The 17,788-nt window shown below is 36.6% G+C and overlaps 1 protein-coding gene across 1 annotated transcript in view; it reads right to left on the bottom strand.

Annotated features, from left to right (window-relative positions):
• OTOGL (otogelin like) overlaps positions 1 to 17,788 on the bottom strand; it is a 273,380-nt gene that overhangs the window by 141,298 nt on the left and 114,294 nt on the right. The window contains exons 6-10 of the mRNA XM_031016545.3: positions 17,166 to 17,205; positions 16,057 to 16,105; positions 10,386 to 10,452; positions 8,143 to 8,241; positions 5,810 to 5,964 (exon numbers count right to left, since the gene is read on the bottom strand). Coding sequence (XP_030872405.2) covers positions 5,810 to 5,964; positions 8,143 to 8,241; positions 10,386 to 10,452; positions 16,057 to 16,105; positions 17,166 to 17,205 — 410 coding nt within the window. The remainder of the gene's footprint in view (positions 1 to 5,809; positions 5,965 to 8,142; positions 8,242 to 10,385; positions 10,453 to 16,056; positions 16,106 to 17,165; positions 17,206 to 17,788) is intronic.

The raw sequence follows: 17,788 nt of genomic DNA, 5'->3' as shown, positions 1-17,788 counted from the left end.
GCCTTGCTGAAAAGATGAAATTCTAGTAAAGATGGAGCGTGAGAGAGACAAAGCCATATGGGATATCTGGAATACCATTCTAGGCAAAGGAAATAGCAAGTATAAAAGTCTGAGGGAAGAGTAGGCCTAAAATGTTCTCAGGATCCATGAATCCAAGCATCTGATGACAGACTAGATGTTGGAGGATTCTTCTTTCGGGAAACAAAATGGAAAAAAAGACATATAGATCCTAATATTTGGGGGCTTATCTAATGAAACAAGCAGATCCTTGCTCACTCTCACAGTAGTCCAACAAGCTCCCATGCATATTTCCAGAGTTTCCAATTCACTTTTAGAGCCTTATTCTCAAATGTGAACAAATATTCATGAATCATTAGTCATTTGATGAAAGTCTGCGACATGAAAGACATCAAATAAACAAAAGAAAGGGAATCAAAGAAATAAAAAACAATTTAGAAAAACCCAAAAACTTTAAAAATACATAGTTGATATCTTCTGAGAGAAAAATTATATATGCCATCCTTGACCTGAGAATAAAATGTTGCTGAAAACAAAATTCAAAGAATAAAAACAAATAATTGAATACTGACAATATAAAAGGAGAAATGTATAACTGAAGTAGAAAGGTGAGAAGATAAACATCTCAGAATTGGACAGAAATATCCCAAATGTAGAACAAAAAAAGAAAAAGGTGGAAAATAGGAAAGAATCAATGAGAAAATTAAGGGATCACTCCACCCCAGAGCTCCAATATATTAGCTCCAATATAAAAGCCCATCAAGTGCCCAGCACAAAAAAATGGGAAAGGAAATTCACATAATTACAAAATCTCAGAACTCTGGGAATTAAAAGATCTAAAAATTTCTGGAGGTTGAGTAAGGTTATATGTAAAATGATCAGAAATCAGAGTGAATTGAAATTTAAAATTCTGAAAGTGATTTTTAAATTAAAATCAAGGCTTCAAAAATTCTCTTCCCATGCACACTTTCCAGGAAAGTATCTTCCCTTTCCAGGAACCAACTTAGTCAATTAAAATAAGTGAGTAAACAAAGAGGAAATGGGTTCTTGCTTAATCACCACTACAAACACTGGCCACACATTCAGAGCATCCAATAAGCTTTTCAGAACCTATCTCTCTAGTATGAACAAAGTTAAAGGACCACTAGACATTGGTGGGAACCAAGAAAGAGGAAAACTGGTGAGAGAGAAGAATAAAATTCTCCAGTAGGATGATGAAAAGAAATCCCAAGTGATAGGTGTACAGTAGACTTCAAAAGCAACTAGTCTGGATTGAAAGATGGGAAGGAAAACTGAGGAAGGATTGTCTCATGAGGGAAAAGAGAAGCTGATAACTTGCTTAATGCATCTGACCATATTGAAGAGTTTTATAGAGGTAGAGAGTTAGGAAAAATATTAGTGACTGGAGTAAAGAGAATGCAGCAAAGAAAAAATGGGATAACTGTTTACTCTAGAAAAATATACAAGTAGAGACATAAAATCATCATAACCTATTGGGATCAGCTCTAAACAATATTTACATAGTGACAATAATATAAAAAATATAAATTACTTAACCAAAAATGGTGACATAACTCTATTAGGAGGAGTGAAGGGAAGTGTGTGTGTGTGTGTGTGTGTGTGTGTGTGTGTTAGGAGCAGGAAGGTGGCATAACTAAGATAATTTCTCATTTTCCATAATAGGAAGTGAAGGAATAAGGCCTAACTTTGAAAAATAAAGAGATAATGGCATATTTTGATGTGTAAGATAAAAACCAGAAGAAACAGCTAAATTAGTTGAAGTAATTGTCTCTTGTGAGTCAGGCTTCTGCTAGGGTGGAGGATGAAGGAAGGCAGAGGCTATTTTTTGCCATATATTCTGGGATGAAATCTTTCACCATACACATATATTATTTTCATAAAAATAAAATAGAATTTAAAGACGGAAAAAATAGTCGGGGGTATAGATAAGGATATCTGTATGATAATGTTTATCAACATATCCTTTGAAATTCTATTTTAAAAAAATCTAAATTTCCAATATAGGACACCATTAACTTACTTGAGTATTACAGAAATTGGAAAAAATACAGCTAACTGTATTTGGATGTATCAAGAATATTTGACATTGAAGGAAGTTGAAGACATAATATTAATTGAAAGTGTAGGACAGAAAACTATAATTTAAATTTTATAAGTATGTATAAAATTCAGAGGAAAATGTTGAGAAGGAAATAGGTGAAGCTGTTAACCAATGGTAACTCTTAAGTGATAATTTTAATATTTTTCAGACTTCTCTGAATTTTCCAAATTTTCTACAAAAGAAATGAACTGCTTTTATAATCAAGGGGAAAGTGACATTTCAAGTAAATTGACGTATTTATTTGAAAGCAAATTTTACTACTCAAAACAAGGCCAAGTAGAAACAATATCTACTAACTCCAGAGGCATAGTTCAGCATTGTGTGTTACTAACAAAGGACAGGTTATCTCGTTGACACCTCAGTCCTCAAAAGAGTGGGACACTGAACAAGAACATTTTAAAGAGAAGGTCAAAGGGTATTCAAGTGAGAAAACAAGTGAGGGGTGGGGGAGTAGTGGACAATGAGAGAACTGAGAACAGGAGACCTGCAAGCACAGAAGATGCATTTCACCAACTTCCCTATCTAAAGAGACCTCTAAATTTTTATTCTTATGCCCCATAAGTGAACTTTCAATATATCTCATTTCTTTTTTCTTTACTTTAAATACATTTGTTATTTTGTTTAGTTTTTTATTTTTGATTTTTGTGGTTACATAGTAGGTGTATATACATATATATATGGGGTACAGGAGATGTTTTGATATAGGCATGCAATGTTACATAATCACATCATGGAGAAAGACATATGCATCTCCTCAAACATTTATCCTTTGTGTTACAAACAATCCAGTTACACTTTTTAAGTTATTTAAAAATGTACAATTAAGATATTATTGACTATAGTCACCCAGTTGTGCTTCTTCTCTGGGTCACAAAGATTTGTAGCCTTAAAAAGTTTCAGGGTCTAAAAGTTTCAGGATACAAAATTAATCTACACAAATCAGTAGCCCTACTAACACCAACAGTGGCCAAGCTGAGAATCAAATCAAGAACTCACCCCCTTTTACAATAGCTGCAAAAACCATTAAAATACTTAAGAATACATTTAATCAAGGAGGTGAAAGACCTCTACAAGGAAAACTACAAAACACTGCTGAAAGAAATCATAGACAACACAAACAAATAGAAACACATCCCATGCTCATTGATGGGTAGAATCAATATTGTGAAAATGACCACACTGCCAAAAGCAATCTACAAATTCAATGCAATTCCCATGAAAATACCACCATCATTCTTCACAGAACTAGAAAAAACAATCATAAAATTCATATGGAACCAAAAAAGCCCACATAGCCAAAGCAAGACTAAGCAAAAAGAACAAAGCTTGAGGCATTACATTACCCAACTTCAAACTATAGTATAAGGTCATAGTCACCAAAACAGCATGGTACTGGTATTAAAACAGTCATATAGAACAACAGAGAACCCAGAAATAAAGCCAGATGCTTATAGCCAACTAATTTTTGACAAAGTAAACAAAAACATAAAGTGGGGAAAGGACATCCTATTCAACAAATGGTGCTGGGATAATTGGCTAGCCACATGTAGAAGAATGAAACTGGATCCTCATCTCTCACCTTATACAAAAATCAACTCAAGATGGATAAAATACTTAAATCTAGACGTGAAACCATACAAATTCTAGAATATAACATTGGAAAAGCTTTCTAGACATTGGCTTAGGCAAAGCATTCATGACCAAGAACCCAAAAGCAAATACAACAGAAACAAATACAAACAGACAAGACTTAATTAAACTAAAAAGCTTTTATGCAGCAAAAGAAATAATCAACAGAGTAAACAGATAAGTCACAGAGTGGAAGAAAATCTTTGCAATCTATGTATCCAACAATGGACTAATATACAGAATCTACAAGGAACTCAAACAAATTAGCAAGAAAAAAACAAACAATTCCATCAAAAAGTGAGCTAAGGACATGAATAGACAATTCTCAAAAGAAGGTATACAAATGGCCAACAAACATGAAAAAATGATCAACATCACTAATTATCAGAGAAAAACAAATCAAAACCACAATGCAATACCACTTTATTCCTGCAAGAATTACCATAATTTAAAAATCAAAAAATAATAGATGTTGGTGTGGATGTGGTGAAAAGGGAACACTTTCACACTGTTGTTGGTAATTTAAACTAGTGCAACTACTATGAAAAAGAGTACAGAGATTCCTGAAAGAACTAAAAGTAGATCTACCATTTGATCCTGCAATCCTACTCCTGGGTACCTCCCCAGAAGAAAAGAAGTCATTATACAAAAAAAGATACCTGCATACACATGTTTATAGCAGTACAATTCACAATTGCAAAAATATGGAACCAGCCCAAATGCCCATCAATCAATGAGTGGATAAAGAAAATATGATATATATATATATACACATATGCCATATATATACACATATATATACATATATGCCATATATATACACATATATATACGTATATGCCATATATATACACATATATATACGTATATGCCATATATATACACATATATATACGTATATGCCATATATATACATATATATACATAAATGTATATATATACATATATATACATATATGCCATATATACATATATATACATATATGCCATATATATATACATATATATACATACACACACACACCATGGAATACTACTCAGCCATAAAAAGGAACAAAATAATGGCATTTGCAGCAACCTAGGTGGAATTGGAAAGCATTAGCCTAAGTGAAGTAACTCGGGAATAGAAAACCAAACATCATATGTTCTCACTCATAAGTGGGAACTAAGCTATGAGAATGCAAAGGGATAAGAATTATACAATGGACTTTGGGGACCAAGGGGAAAGGCTGGGGGGTGATGAGGGGTAAAAGACTACACATTGGGTACGAGGTACACTGCTCAGGGGATAGTGCACTAAAATCTCAGAAATCACCACTAACGAACTTACTCATGTAACCAAACACCATCTCTTCCCCTAAAAACCTATGAAAAAAAGAAGTTTCAGGGCCTACTTTTAATATTTGCATCACCTTAGAAAGGAGGAGAACGTAGGCAGCCCCAACGTAAGTAAAAAGGGAAAGCATAACAGAGATTCAAATATGTTTTGGCTATGGAGAGTTGTAGCTTTTTAATCAAACAACATAGCAGTTTCCCGGTAGTGATTGAAATACCTAGAAATTCAGAAGACAGTAGGCAAAGAAAGAGGTCCCTGACATCCTTATTCAACTAGAGCCACTCTGAAGCTTATATTTTCGAGAGGTCTCCTAAGAATTCATTTGAATCAAGAATTCTGCAACTAAGAATTAATTCTCTGAGTTCAGTCATATAGTACCAAACTACCTAGCAATTAGCTGTCAGTCTTCACATCCGATAGCCTGTGCTTATGTAACTCATATACTCCATTTTATAAATGTTAGCCTCTGGTTCATACTGAGGGTGTCATTTCAAAAAACTAAGCCAGCTGGACATATCTCACTGGAAGTATCTGGAAGGAAGGAAGTGTGAGTAATATGGTTCGTAACTGAACCCAGACCCTCTTCAAAATAAGTATTCATTCTATTATTAGTATATATTTTGCATCATTTGCCCAGTACTTTTAAAATACGTACTTTTCCAGAGATAATATTTTTAAGTTAATCATGTCCTACAATCACCTACCCATACAGTGTACCGAGGCTCCAAATCACCACAGTCCTTTGCAAAAATATAAGAACAGTTTCCTGGGAAGTAATAGTAGATGCCATCAAATGTTTCAAAATGATACTGTCCCCAGGTTTTACAAATCCCATCTCTGCCGTTGCCCATGTTTGGGACTGAAAAGAAACAGGATAATATTTTGTAGACAAAATAAATTACACGTTTCTAGCAATGTTCAGTCAGTCATGGTAAATGATTCTAATTTTCATTCAAATTTCCTTCCTTGGTCTATAACACAGGAAGAAATAACTAACATAAAATTACCAGTTGCTCTCAAAACTATCAAACTCCCCTGAAGAAAAACAGGGTCTCCAAGTAGTTATGAAGAAAAGATTTATGTTAGAAAGTTTCTTAACTTTTGTTTTCAAAGAAAGATTCTAGAAGAAAAAAAGGAGTATGGAAAATAATTCAGTAAAAGGTGATAGTAATAAAGTAAGTAAGATGGCTCAGAAAAAAGAGAAATGTCACCACTGAGTGTCCTAAAGATTAGCATATACAGCATCAGAGTGTTCTAGTCTTTCAAAAACGTCTTTTTATGGTATCCACAGAGAAAAATAACTATTGACAAAAATAAGTCATATTTACGTGTCTGGGACCTGGATGTGGGCAGCATTAGTCATTCAAAGTATGCTGGAATTTGGCTGGAGTGGTGGCTTGTACCTGTAATCCTAGCACTTTGGTAGGCCAAGGTGGGCAGGTTGCCTGAGCTCAAGAGTTCAAGACCAGCCTGGGTAACATGGTGAAACTCCGTCTCTACTAAAATACAAAAAATTAGCCAGCATGGTGGGGTGGCACGCATCTGTAATCCCAGCTACCCAGGAGGCTGAGACACAAGAATCGCTAGAACCCAGGAGGCGGAGGTTGCAGTGAGTCAAGATTGCGCCACTGTACTCTAGCCTTGGTGACAGTAAGACTCTGTCTCCAAAAAAAAAAAAAAAGGTATGCTGGAATTTAACAATTCATGACCTCAAACTGGCCAAATTTCAAGCAATATTTATCTTAAATCATACAACTGTATCTCCTATTGTCATGCCTACCTTTTTTTCTTACCCTTGTAGATAATCTTCTATTCAATTTTTGTTTTCTAAATTCTTCTCTTTAGAATAATATGAAAATCAGTAACATTCACTGAGCACTCAATACATGTAAAACATTTTGATACACTCTGGGTGGGGGGCATAAAGGTAAGGGTGACTCTTTACATCTTGTATTTTTGTGATTCCCACCTAAATTTATTAGCCTTGGACAACTGTGGCCTTTTCAGGAAAAAACATAGAATTATTCATTATTCAGGCAGTCTTCCCTGACAGTATGCCCCACCTCTGCTTCATTTTTTCATAGCATCTTGTACTTTACAGCACCTGTAACAAGTTTAATTATTGTGTATCTGTTGTGTATTTATCACCTTCTCTAGACTGCAGCCTCCAAGAGGACAGGAACATGTTTGTATTATTCACCGTTGCATCCCCAATGCCTAGCCTGGGATCTAGATGCCAGTAAATATCGATTAAACAAATGAATATTTTTTGATTATTATTGACATAGAATCCTATCTTAGACACTGTGGATAAAAGATTTAAAAAAAAAAAAAAAAGCCCTTGCCCTCGAAGAAGTCTCAATACTATTTTTTTACATACAAAGTGTCCAGTTAATTAAAGGTCCAAAAGAATGACTGGCTCCAAATAATAAATCTATTTTATAAAGCAAAAGAGAGATGAATGAGAACCTGGTTTTAATAGGCTATTACTGGCCAGGCACAGTGGCTCACGCCTGTAATCCTGGCACTTTGGGAGGTCAAGATGGGAGGATCACCTGAGTTCAGGAGTTCAAGACCATCCTGGCCAACATGGTGAAACCCCATCTCCACAAAAATACCAAAATTAGCCGGACATGATGGTGGGTACCTGTAGTCCCAGCTACTACGGAGGCTGAGGTGGGAGAATCGCTTGAGGTTGGGAGGCAGAGATTGCAGTCAGCCAAGATCGTGCCATTGCACTCCAGCCTGAGTGACAGAGTGAGACTCTGTCTCAAAAAATAATAATAATAATAATAGGCTATTACTATAGAAAGTAGAAAAAATACTTGAAACAATAAGACAGCTCAATGAGAAGGGAAAGTGGCCCTATCTACTTTTGTTTTACATTGTTTCTAAATTACGTCAAATTACTGAGAATGAATTGTGGGCTCTCTAGTTAATATACAACTCCCAATGGATGAACATTATTATAGCAAATTATGCCTTAATTTTCTCCTTGGTATCTCATAATTATCTCATAAGCATCCCTGAAACTTACTGATCTGGCATCTTGTCCCAAGAGCCTGAAATATTTGACAGTCACATGTTCCAGTCTTAGAACAGAAAGCTCCATTAAGGCATTCATAAGGACAAGAACCTGAGGGGGAAAAAAAAAAAAAAGTTATCTTGTGGCATCCATTTGTTCTTTTAAGTATAATATGTCAAGATATAGCTTGGACAAATTGTAATCACTATTAACTTAAACAGAACTCTCGGCCTCTTGCCTTGCTAAGCTAAAGAACTAAACCCAACAAGTCTCTATCTAGTTCATTTTATTATGTGTGCTGTGAAGCAAGAAAGGCAGGCTTTCACATCTCAGACTACCCTGAGAGCAAAGGTTAGCTCCTTTCAAGCAATTCAAAGGTCAAGTTCCCATGTAAGGAATCTCTGTCCCAGATGATGAGAACCAGAAATACACAAGCTGCAGATGATTCCGTTGACAGAGTTTGGCGCTGGCTGCACATCCCATCAGCTCCTCTTCCAGGAGCAAACACTCTATTAAAGAATAGGGTCTCTCACGCCTGTAATCCCAGCAGTCTGGGAAGCCAAGGCAGGCAGATCATTTGAGGTCAGGAGTTCGAGACCAGCCTGGCCAACATGGTGAAACTCCATCTCTACTAAAAACACAAAAATTAGCTGGGTGTGGTGGTGCATGCCTGTAGTCCCAGCTACATGGGAGGCTGAGGCAGGAGAATCACTTGAACCCGGGCAGTGGTGGTTGCAGTGAGCCGAGATCACACCATTGCACTCCAGGCTGGGTAACAGAGCTAGACTCTGTCTCAACAACAACAAAAAAAGAATCGGGTCGATCATTAACTTGAGGGATCAGGCAAAGCATAAAACTCAAAGGGAGACTCCTGCTTTTGAAGAGAATGATTAAACATTTCATTTGAGGTTTGTATATTAATCCTCAGGCTCAATTACAAATGACACATTCTTTGAAACCTTTGCTGCCAGGCATGGTGGTAGACACCTGTAATCCCTGCTACTCAGGAGGCTGAGGCAGGAGAATCGCTTGAATCCAGGAGGCAGAAGTTGCAGTGAGCCGAGATCGCGCCACTGCACTCCAACCTGGGTGACAGAGCAAGACTGTCTCAAAAAAACAAAAAAAAGAAAGAGAAAAAAAAAAAGAAATCTATACTTAAATTTTGATGAAGCAGAAGCCAAAGTCACTGCTGTCACCAAAAATATTCTTTCTTTCATAGAAAGAAAAATTATAAAATTGTCCCAACAAATTATGTTAAAAAGAGAAAGCAAGTAACTGTGAGCTCTAACCCTAATTTTACCATCATCTCCTGAGTGAGTTTTAAAAATGCAAATGAATCAGTGAAAAAATTGCCTCTAATAAGGAGAGGACAAGAGGCAACTGGCAAAACTCAAGCAGGAAGAATTTAACACATGAGGAGAACTACAGAACATCTTAATTCCCAGAAGATAGTTATATAATTGATCATTTGACCACAGTTCTGCCGAAGGCAAGAATTCGAAAACCTTTATGATTCCTCTCCACCTTAAGATCCACTGATCTAAAATGTCTCTTTACTTTTCAAAATGCACAAATCTCCAAGTATATCTTAAGTGAGGAAAAAATATGCTGTTTTAACTTAGTCCATAAATACGGGTAGAAAAAAAATGATGTTTTTCATAAACTTAAATGCAGTTTTTTCCACTAGGTGCACATCTGTATTTGCAGTTTATCTTAGATCAACAGTCTTGCATTTTTCTGATGAAGAGATGTTAAATATTTAGATAAACAAATGTATTGCCTTTAAAAATGTATTTACAGTCCTGCTTATTCTCCTGAAAACAAATATCAAATGAAAACTAGTGAGGATCATTGTTATTTTAAACACAACAGTGATAGTTTCTATTTCATAGTTACCACTCAAATTAAATTTCAAACTACCATCAGCATTCTGCTTAATGGAAATGGGGAATTGGTAACAAAAAACAGGGATCAAAGAGCAAGTAATTGATTCACAAAAAAATAGTTTCTTATATCCAGTGACATCTTCCCTGGTCATGCAGTTATCAGGTTTGTCTAAATGTTTGGCCCTGGTTATTCTCAGAAACAATTCAAATTTCTCTAAGAAGTGAGCTTAAATTATTACTAAGTATTACTACCATCCTGGCTCACTTTCCTTCATGTGGTATATGGAAACAATAAATACTTGATTCAATATATCCCCCAAAGGGATTTTCTGAGAAAGCAAATATGAAAACCTAAGTATAAACACTGACCTTTTATTTTGCTCTCACCCCAATTAATAGCATCATGGAAAAAGTATCTTGGAGAAGTAGCTTCAAACTTTGAAAGAAAGAAATGAGAATGCAAGACAGTTAAATTATTTAATTCAAGCCAAACATGCAAACTGGCAAATCTAGAAAATAGCTACAAATACAGAAATGATAAAGTGCTGACTTTATATTTTCTGGGGTTATTGAGGCTTATCATCTCCATGAGGCAGAAAGGGTTCCTCTGAGGTTGTGGTTAGAAGACCTGATTCAAGTCTTGATTTTGCCTCTTACATGACTTCGACAAGTCTATATTTACTTTGTCTGCTCTCTGTTCTGTTCTCACTTCCCATCCTCCCTCCCCTTCCCATCATCCAGTCTTCCCCCAGCCCCCAATCCCTCCACCCACCTCGCAACCTCATGAAAGGAGTCTGGTTGGAGTCTAACCTTTGGAATAATTGACTGCTTTGCCTGCAGAAATAGCAATTCTCTGACACTTCCAGGTGCAGATAGATTTGGAAAAAAAAATGCATGGGGCTGGCAGACCAACAGACGGTGATGTCCTGCCTGCCTGCACACCAATCGGTAAAGAAAACATCCACAGAAGCATCTGCTCTTTCGGTGCCAGTGTGTCACCTTCAGGCTCCAAAGAGCTGACTGACACTTTAAAGTTCATAGAACATTTTTTTCTTTCTTTTTTTTTTCTTTTCTTTTATTATTATTATACTTTAAGTTTTAGGGTACATGTGCACAACGTGCAAGTTTGTTACATATGTATACATGTGCCATGTTGGTGTGCTGCACCCACTAACTCGTCATTTAGCATTTAAATATATCTTTTTATAGAGCCCAAGGTAGTTCAGAGTAGTGGTAAACAGCATGAATTTTGAATCAAACGAAGCTGGATTAGAATCCTGACTCCGTAATTACTTACCCTTAGGCAAGTTTCCTAACCTCTTAGTGCCTCTGTTTACTCATCTGTAAAAGGGGAACAATAATGGCACTTCCCTCGTTGTATAGTTAGGATGATGAATTAAAGCCATGTACGTGAAGCTTACATACATAGTGCCTCACACAGAAAATTAGCAAAAAAGAGATTTATGTCAATCAATCTAAGCAATCCAGATGAAATTTTAAGGTTTTTAAAAGATCTATATGGCTAAGTAGCAAATAGTTGTGGCTTACTAAAAACTAATGAATTGTGGATTATTATTCCAACTCCATACCAATTGAGTGTATGGGCTGGGGCAATATTCTTTCCAATAGCACTTATATTTCACCAGAATAAACACACCCAAAACTTGCCAAATAATTGTCAAATTAAGTAGCAGATGATATTAGAAAAACTGAAGAAGGGGGAAAGATAAGAAGGATGGGAAAATGAGCCATGTGACTTCAGGAACAGAGTTGTTTCTCAGCAGATTCTAGTCTCCCTTATGTGAAGTTTTATTTTGACATTTTCCATCTCAGTACTTTTTACTTCAACAGGAAAATCTACCCGTGCTATATCATTTTTTTTTTTTAAGAGATGGGGTCTCGCTGTGTTTCCTGGGCTGGGCTTAACTCCTGGACTCAAAGCGATCCTCCTGCCTCGGCCTCCTGAGTAGCTGGGACTGCAGGCGTGTGCCATCATGTCAGCCCATGCTATATAAAAGACACACTCTCTCACTATTTGAAGATTTCTTTCTAAACTCTTTGCCCCACACAATGGTTTCAAGTTCATTGTCTCCTGTTCTCAATACTCCCAGGTCTTATCCTCACTGTTCAATCTCCCCTTTTTGTTCTTGCCTCTGCCTTCAAACTAAATTAGATGCAACAACAGTCTATGACCTCAATTCCCTCAAGACAGCAAGTCTTATTCTCTCTTCAGCCACATTGCTTCTGGCTGCCTAAATCTAACACAGCCCTGGATATTACTGGACACCAAAACCTTCTTCCTTTGGCTCCAAAATGATTTATGTCTATCCCTTTAATGGAAGCCAGTCATCTCTGATACTCACTAAAAGTGTATAATGACTTCTACTCTATAATGACTTCTACCTCATAGGGCCTATCGCCTTGAACAAATTATTCAACCCGCTCAGGTTCAGTTTCCCAGTCTATAAAATAAAAGTACCTGCCTCACAGAATTGTGAGGATTCAGTGAAATGATGTGAGTGACGCACCAAGAATAGTGCCAGGCACATAATAAGAGTTGTAAACATGCAGGCCGGGCGCGGTGGCTCACACCTATAATCCCAGCACTTTGGGAGGCCGTGGTGGGTGGATCTGCTGAGGTCAGGAGTTCAAGACCAGCCTGACCAACATGGTGAAACCCCATCTCTACTAAAAATACAGAAAATTAGCCAGGGTTTGTGGTATGTGCCTATAATCCCAGTACTCAGGAGGCTAAGGCAGGAGAATAGCTTGAACCCAGGAGGCGGAGGTTGCAGTGAGCGGAGATCAGGCCATTGCACTCCAGCCTGGGCAAGAAGAGCAAAACTCTCTCTCAAAAAAAAAAAAAAAAAGACTTGTAAACATGCTACCTGTTTTTATTATTGGCAAAAACTGAAAACATTGGATAACACAGCAAGATAAAAATATATAATTTGTTTTTTGCTTCATATCCTTTGACCTAACTCAATCCACATCTCCTTTATGGAAATTAGAATGACTCCCTAGCACACCACCTCTCTGGCTACAACAACATCCTATTTATCCAGCATCCCATACATCATGATACATTTCACCAAGGCTAAGGTGTGACATGCAGATTTTATTTATTTATTTATTGACATATTTGAACTCAGAATGGCATCTTACATTTATAATTGGAGCATATTTATTTTTTATGTCATATAAATAATGGTAAGTGATTGAGGTTGTCTTGGATTCAATGAACCAGTTGCACAGAAATGACTTCTTCATAAGCCCACCTCCGTAACAGATGGAGTTTCTAGATAACAGGCACTGCTATTCTTGTTTATATCTCACTGTCCTTGGTATGTCATCAACAAATACCAACTGAACTGAAAAAAGAGACATGGTTCAAATGGGAATCTGTCTCCCAAGGGTGTTTAGAGCCACGACTGCAGCAGACTTTGTTGATGCCTCTCCCCACATCCTCTCAGCCCACCTCTGAATTCACCTTGGAATTCATCTGGATTTCTGTGCACACTGAAAGCCTCCAACTTCAGCACTAGCTTCTTTCTGTCTTTGCCTGAGGGCAGAGTCCAAGCAGAAAAGACTATAGAAAGTGCCTTCCTGGAGATTTTAGGCTCTCCAGAGGTTTCCCTCAACCTAGAAATTATTCTAGGACACATTCTACATGGTTCTTCAGAAAGTCTCCAGTAAGACTGAGCTCCAGCTGCCTACAGCAGAAAGCCCCTCATTAATGCACCCCATGTTTTATTTTCTCCCTTCTTCACATCATTTTCCTTTCTCCTTTATTTGTACACTTTCCAAATAAATGACCTGCACCTAAGTCTATGTCTTAGGGCCTGCTTTCAGGAAAGGAACTTTTGGAATGTAATGCCAATGCAAAAAAGTCCCAGGCAGTAGGTGCATGTATTCACATGACTGATAAGAGGACAGCCCACCCTTCCTCCTTCCTGATTACATCTCCACAGGATGGAGAGAGGCCCAGGGAAATACAGTCTTTAGATGGGAAATCACTGCAGCGCACAAATACACTATTTACAGAAGTCTGCATTTACCCTTTCTTGCTCACCTCATTGCCAACATATTTCTGAGTCCTTATTTGCGCACTTATCTACCCACTGGTGCTCTGTTTTCCTAGAGCAGAAGAGTGAATGTATGGATAAGAATGGCCTTGTAACACATGAAATTCCAATTCTAAACAGCTCAGTGCAAGATTATGACCTCATTGCCCGCTCTTCTTTTAAAAATTGTTCAGAAAATAAATGATTTTGACACATGTTTTCTAGCCTTAGGAAGTAGTACAAGTCTCCTGCTCTTCATTCTCACTAAAAGGGAGTAAAGTATGCAAATTCTGAAAACATCTAAATGGACAACAGTATAACCCCAATTTGACACTTAAGTATATTAGTACACAAAACACTCTTTTTAAGAAAAATAAAATGTATTTCCATTCCATAGACAACCCTTTGCCTATTCTGGCGTCAGAGGCGCTCCAACCAGAGTGGTTCCACCGTGAATAGGGGCTGGGTAAAATGAGTCTGAGATCTGCTGGGCTGCATTCCCAAGAGGTTAGGCATTCTTCGTCACAAGATGAGATAAGAGGTCAGCAGGACTGGCATCACAAGATACAGGTCATAAAGACCCTGCAGTAAAGAAACCGGCCCAATCCTGCCAAAACCAAGATGGCAATGAAAGTAACCTCTGGTTGTCCTCACTGCTCATTATACTCTAGTTATAATGCATTAATATGCTAAAAGACACTCCCACCAACGCCATGACAGTTTACAAATGCCCTGGCAACATCCGGAAGTTACCCTATATAGTCTAAAAGGAAGAGGAACTCTTATTTCTGGGAAATTCCTGTCCCTTTCCTGGAAAAGTCATGAATAATTCACCTCTTGTTTAGCATATGATCAGGAATAACTACAAGTATACTCAATCAAGCAGCTTATGCCGCTGCTCTGCCTATGGAGTAGCCATTCTTTCATTCCTTTACCTTCTTAATAAACTTGCTTTCACTTTACTCTGTGGACTTGCCCCAAATTCTTTCTTGCATGAGAACCAAGAACCCTCTCTTGGGATCTGGGTCAGGACCCCTTTCCAGTAACAATGGAACAAAAAAAAGGTCTCTACTCTTGATAAGAACAAATCAGTTCTGTCTTCTAACCAGACACAACAGCATATCAGGTCTGTCTTCTATTTAACTACTAATTATCTTCAATTAACACTATAAAATACACAAATTCAGACATCTATCACAAAACGCTAATAAAAACTATTTGCAATTCAACATTTAACAAAGGCTTCCTTGAATATTCAAGCTGTCTGCTACGTAAATACTCAAATCATATTCCTTTTCAAAGAAATGCCTTTACTAAGTTAGGATTCTGTATTTTACCATCCATCTTTTATAGAGAAATACTTTTAAACCCATCCATTTGAGTGAGCATTCCAACCAGTTTGAAGAAATTGCAATTATCCTTCATATAAAGGCACCCGGGCAAGAAGGTCTCCTCAAATGCAGTGCTACGCTGCCCCTCCAAAAGAAAGTTACCTATTCAGAGACACCCACAATTTAGATTTATCAGACATTATAAAAACTTTCTGTCAGGACATTAGGACATATCTGATGCCCTTTTGCAGTATTTAACTCATATTATTTACACCTTTTTCGGCCCCTTTTTCCATGTACATTATACTGTTGTCATTGTCCTAACTGATATTGTGCTTAATTTTTAAACTACTTCTCATTTTCTGGCAAGTGCATGGAATTAAATGCCTCAAGCCTATTAGTAGGTAACTGAGCTGAATAGAAAAAAAAAAATGTATTTTATTCCAAACAAGTCGATGTGACCTGAGCATGAATTCGATGGTCGTAGAAAAGCAATAGAGGTTACTTTGCTTCTTCCTCCTCCTTCCTGTCTTGTTCTTAGCATTTTATTCCCCTCCACAAAGGTCTCATTGTTGAAGTGACAGCAGAGTCCAAAACAGAATGGATTATTTCTCTGCCTCTCCCTCCACCTGAAGCATAACCTACCTGTGCTGCTAAAAGAGCTCTTTTCTGTCGATTTTCATTAAACCCGTTTCTGGAAGAAAACAAAAAGAACTTGTACAGTCAAAGGCCCCTAGGCAACCTGAACAAGCCTTTCCCAAGAGAGAGCTGGTGTTTTCTTCCTGATTTCCATCACTTTATCAAAGAGGTCTTTCTTGGTTTAACATTTAAAAAGTCCTCCCTCCCCTTTCTGGAGGGGTTAGATTTGGGTGGTGGTGCTATCTCATTTTACAAAATTCAGGAGTGTGCCCAAATTTCTCCAGTCTTTGATGTAAACTGAATATTAGGAAGGAACTTTGAGATGGAAAAATAAACAAAATAGTGTAACATTGTAGCACCAACCCTTGCAATATTTTCTCCACATGACTTTGCAAATCTAGTGAGGTCAGTATTTGTACCTTCCCTTTGTTCAAACAGTACTTAATTCTCTCCTGTGCTATGTCATAAAGGGTAAGTTAACATTAATGTAAGGAAAAACATCAAATTGCAATTTATCAAAATCAAATGGCTAATAATTCACTAAGGCATATATTTGCTTTATAATGTTTTATGTTTTTGTGTTATATTTATCAATAAACATTTTATTTTTAAAAAATCAAATGGTGAATAGAATTCTGCTTTTCATTAAGCAGATCAGTTTAGTCCAAAAAATGATTTTCATTATTTACTGCTAAAACAATTTTTTATTTTTATCATTAAAAACTGTTACTCTGCTAAAAATGAACATAATACATTTGTTATCAATAATGTATATTAATAATAATGTGAAGGATAATAGTATGGAATATAACTTTTTTTACAAACTTTTGAAATGAACGTAATATCTTTTTAGTACCAACAGTCACCAAAGACTCCTCTTATAATTAAAATGAAAAGAAATACTTAGTAATTAAAAGGAAAGGAAATATTTTCATAAATAAGGAAATGAATGCTAGATCATTTTTAATCTGTAGAAATGTTTTTTAAAGTATATTTCATGCTTTTTTGTAAAACATTTCACTTATTTTTTTCAAAAGCAGATATAGTTTCCTGCTGAGGTTTGCTCATTCCCATTAACTTTATGTTTTAGAGGACACAGAACAAGAAATACTCACTTTGATGTTCCCATCAATATAGACGATGCACAAATATATTCTGCCAGAGACAAATGTATAAGAATGAAAAAAAATTATCCAAATATATTGGCTACACGTTCCAGTAGTTTAAAAGAACATTTTAACCTAAATTCTAAAATTCTGATTGAAGTTTGCTGTTATTTTTGCATTTTTTAGAGGGATTTGACCAGCAAATTTCTTGTGAGACACTGAATGACTGATAAGCTAAAAAGAAAGGGCAGTGTACATGGATTTACACAGAGACACCATGCAATTGAATAGACACTAGCCTTGGAATCAGAGTTCCAAGTTTTAGTTCTAGTCCTACCACTTACTATATGCCAAGCTTAAACAAAATGCCAAGCACACCATAAAATGATGGTGTTGGACAAGTTATCTGCAAAGTCTCCTCAGCTCTCAAGATTCTGTGACATCATTCTCCTTGGGGTTTCAGTCACAACTGGAATTGGAAAATAGCACCTTTGACCTCTGTGGTCTTTTATACTTAAGCAATTTCTCCAATTTCCCCTATAAGCTCCAAAGCATACAGACCTTTACAGGGATTAAAAATCAACAACTGAAAATAAATCAATTCTTTCCCCATTTTGTTAGGTGTGATAAAG

This window comes from Gorilla gorilla, chromosome 10, assembly GCF_029281585.2.
Source record: "Gorilla gorilla gorilla isolate KB3781 chromosome 10, NHGRI_mGorGor1-v2.1_pri, whole genome shotgun sequence".
Lineage (NCBI taxonomy): Eukaryota > Metazoa > Chordata > Mammalia > Primates > Hominidae > Gorilla > Gorilla gorilla.
The sequence above is the reverse complement of the archived record's forward strand: the minus strand, read 5'-3'. Positions and strand labels throughout refer to the sequence as shown.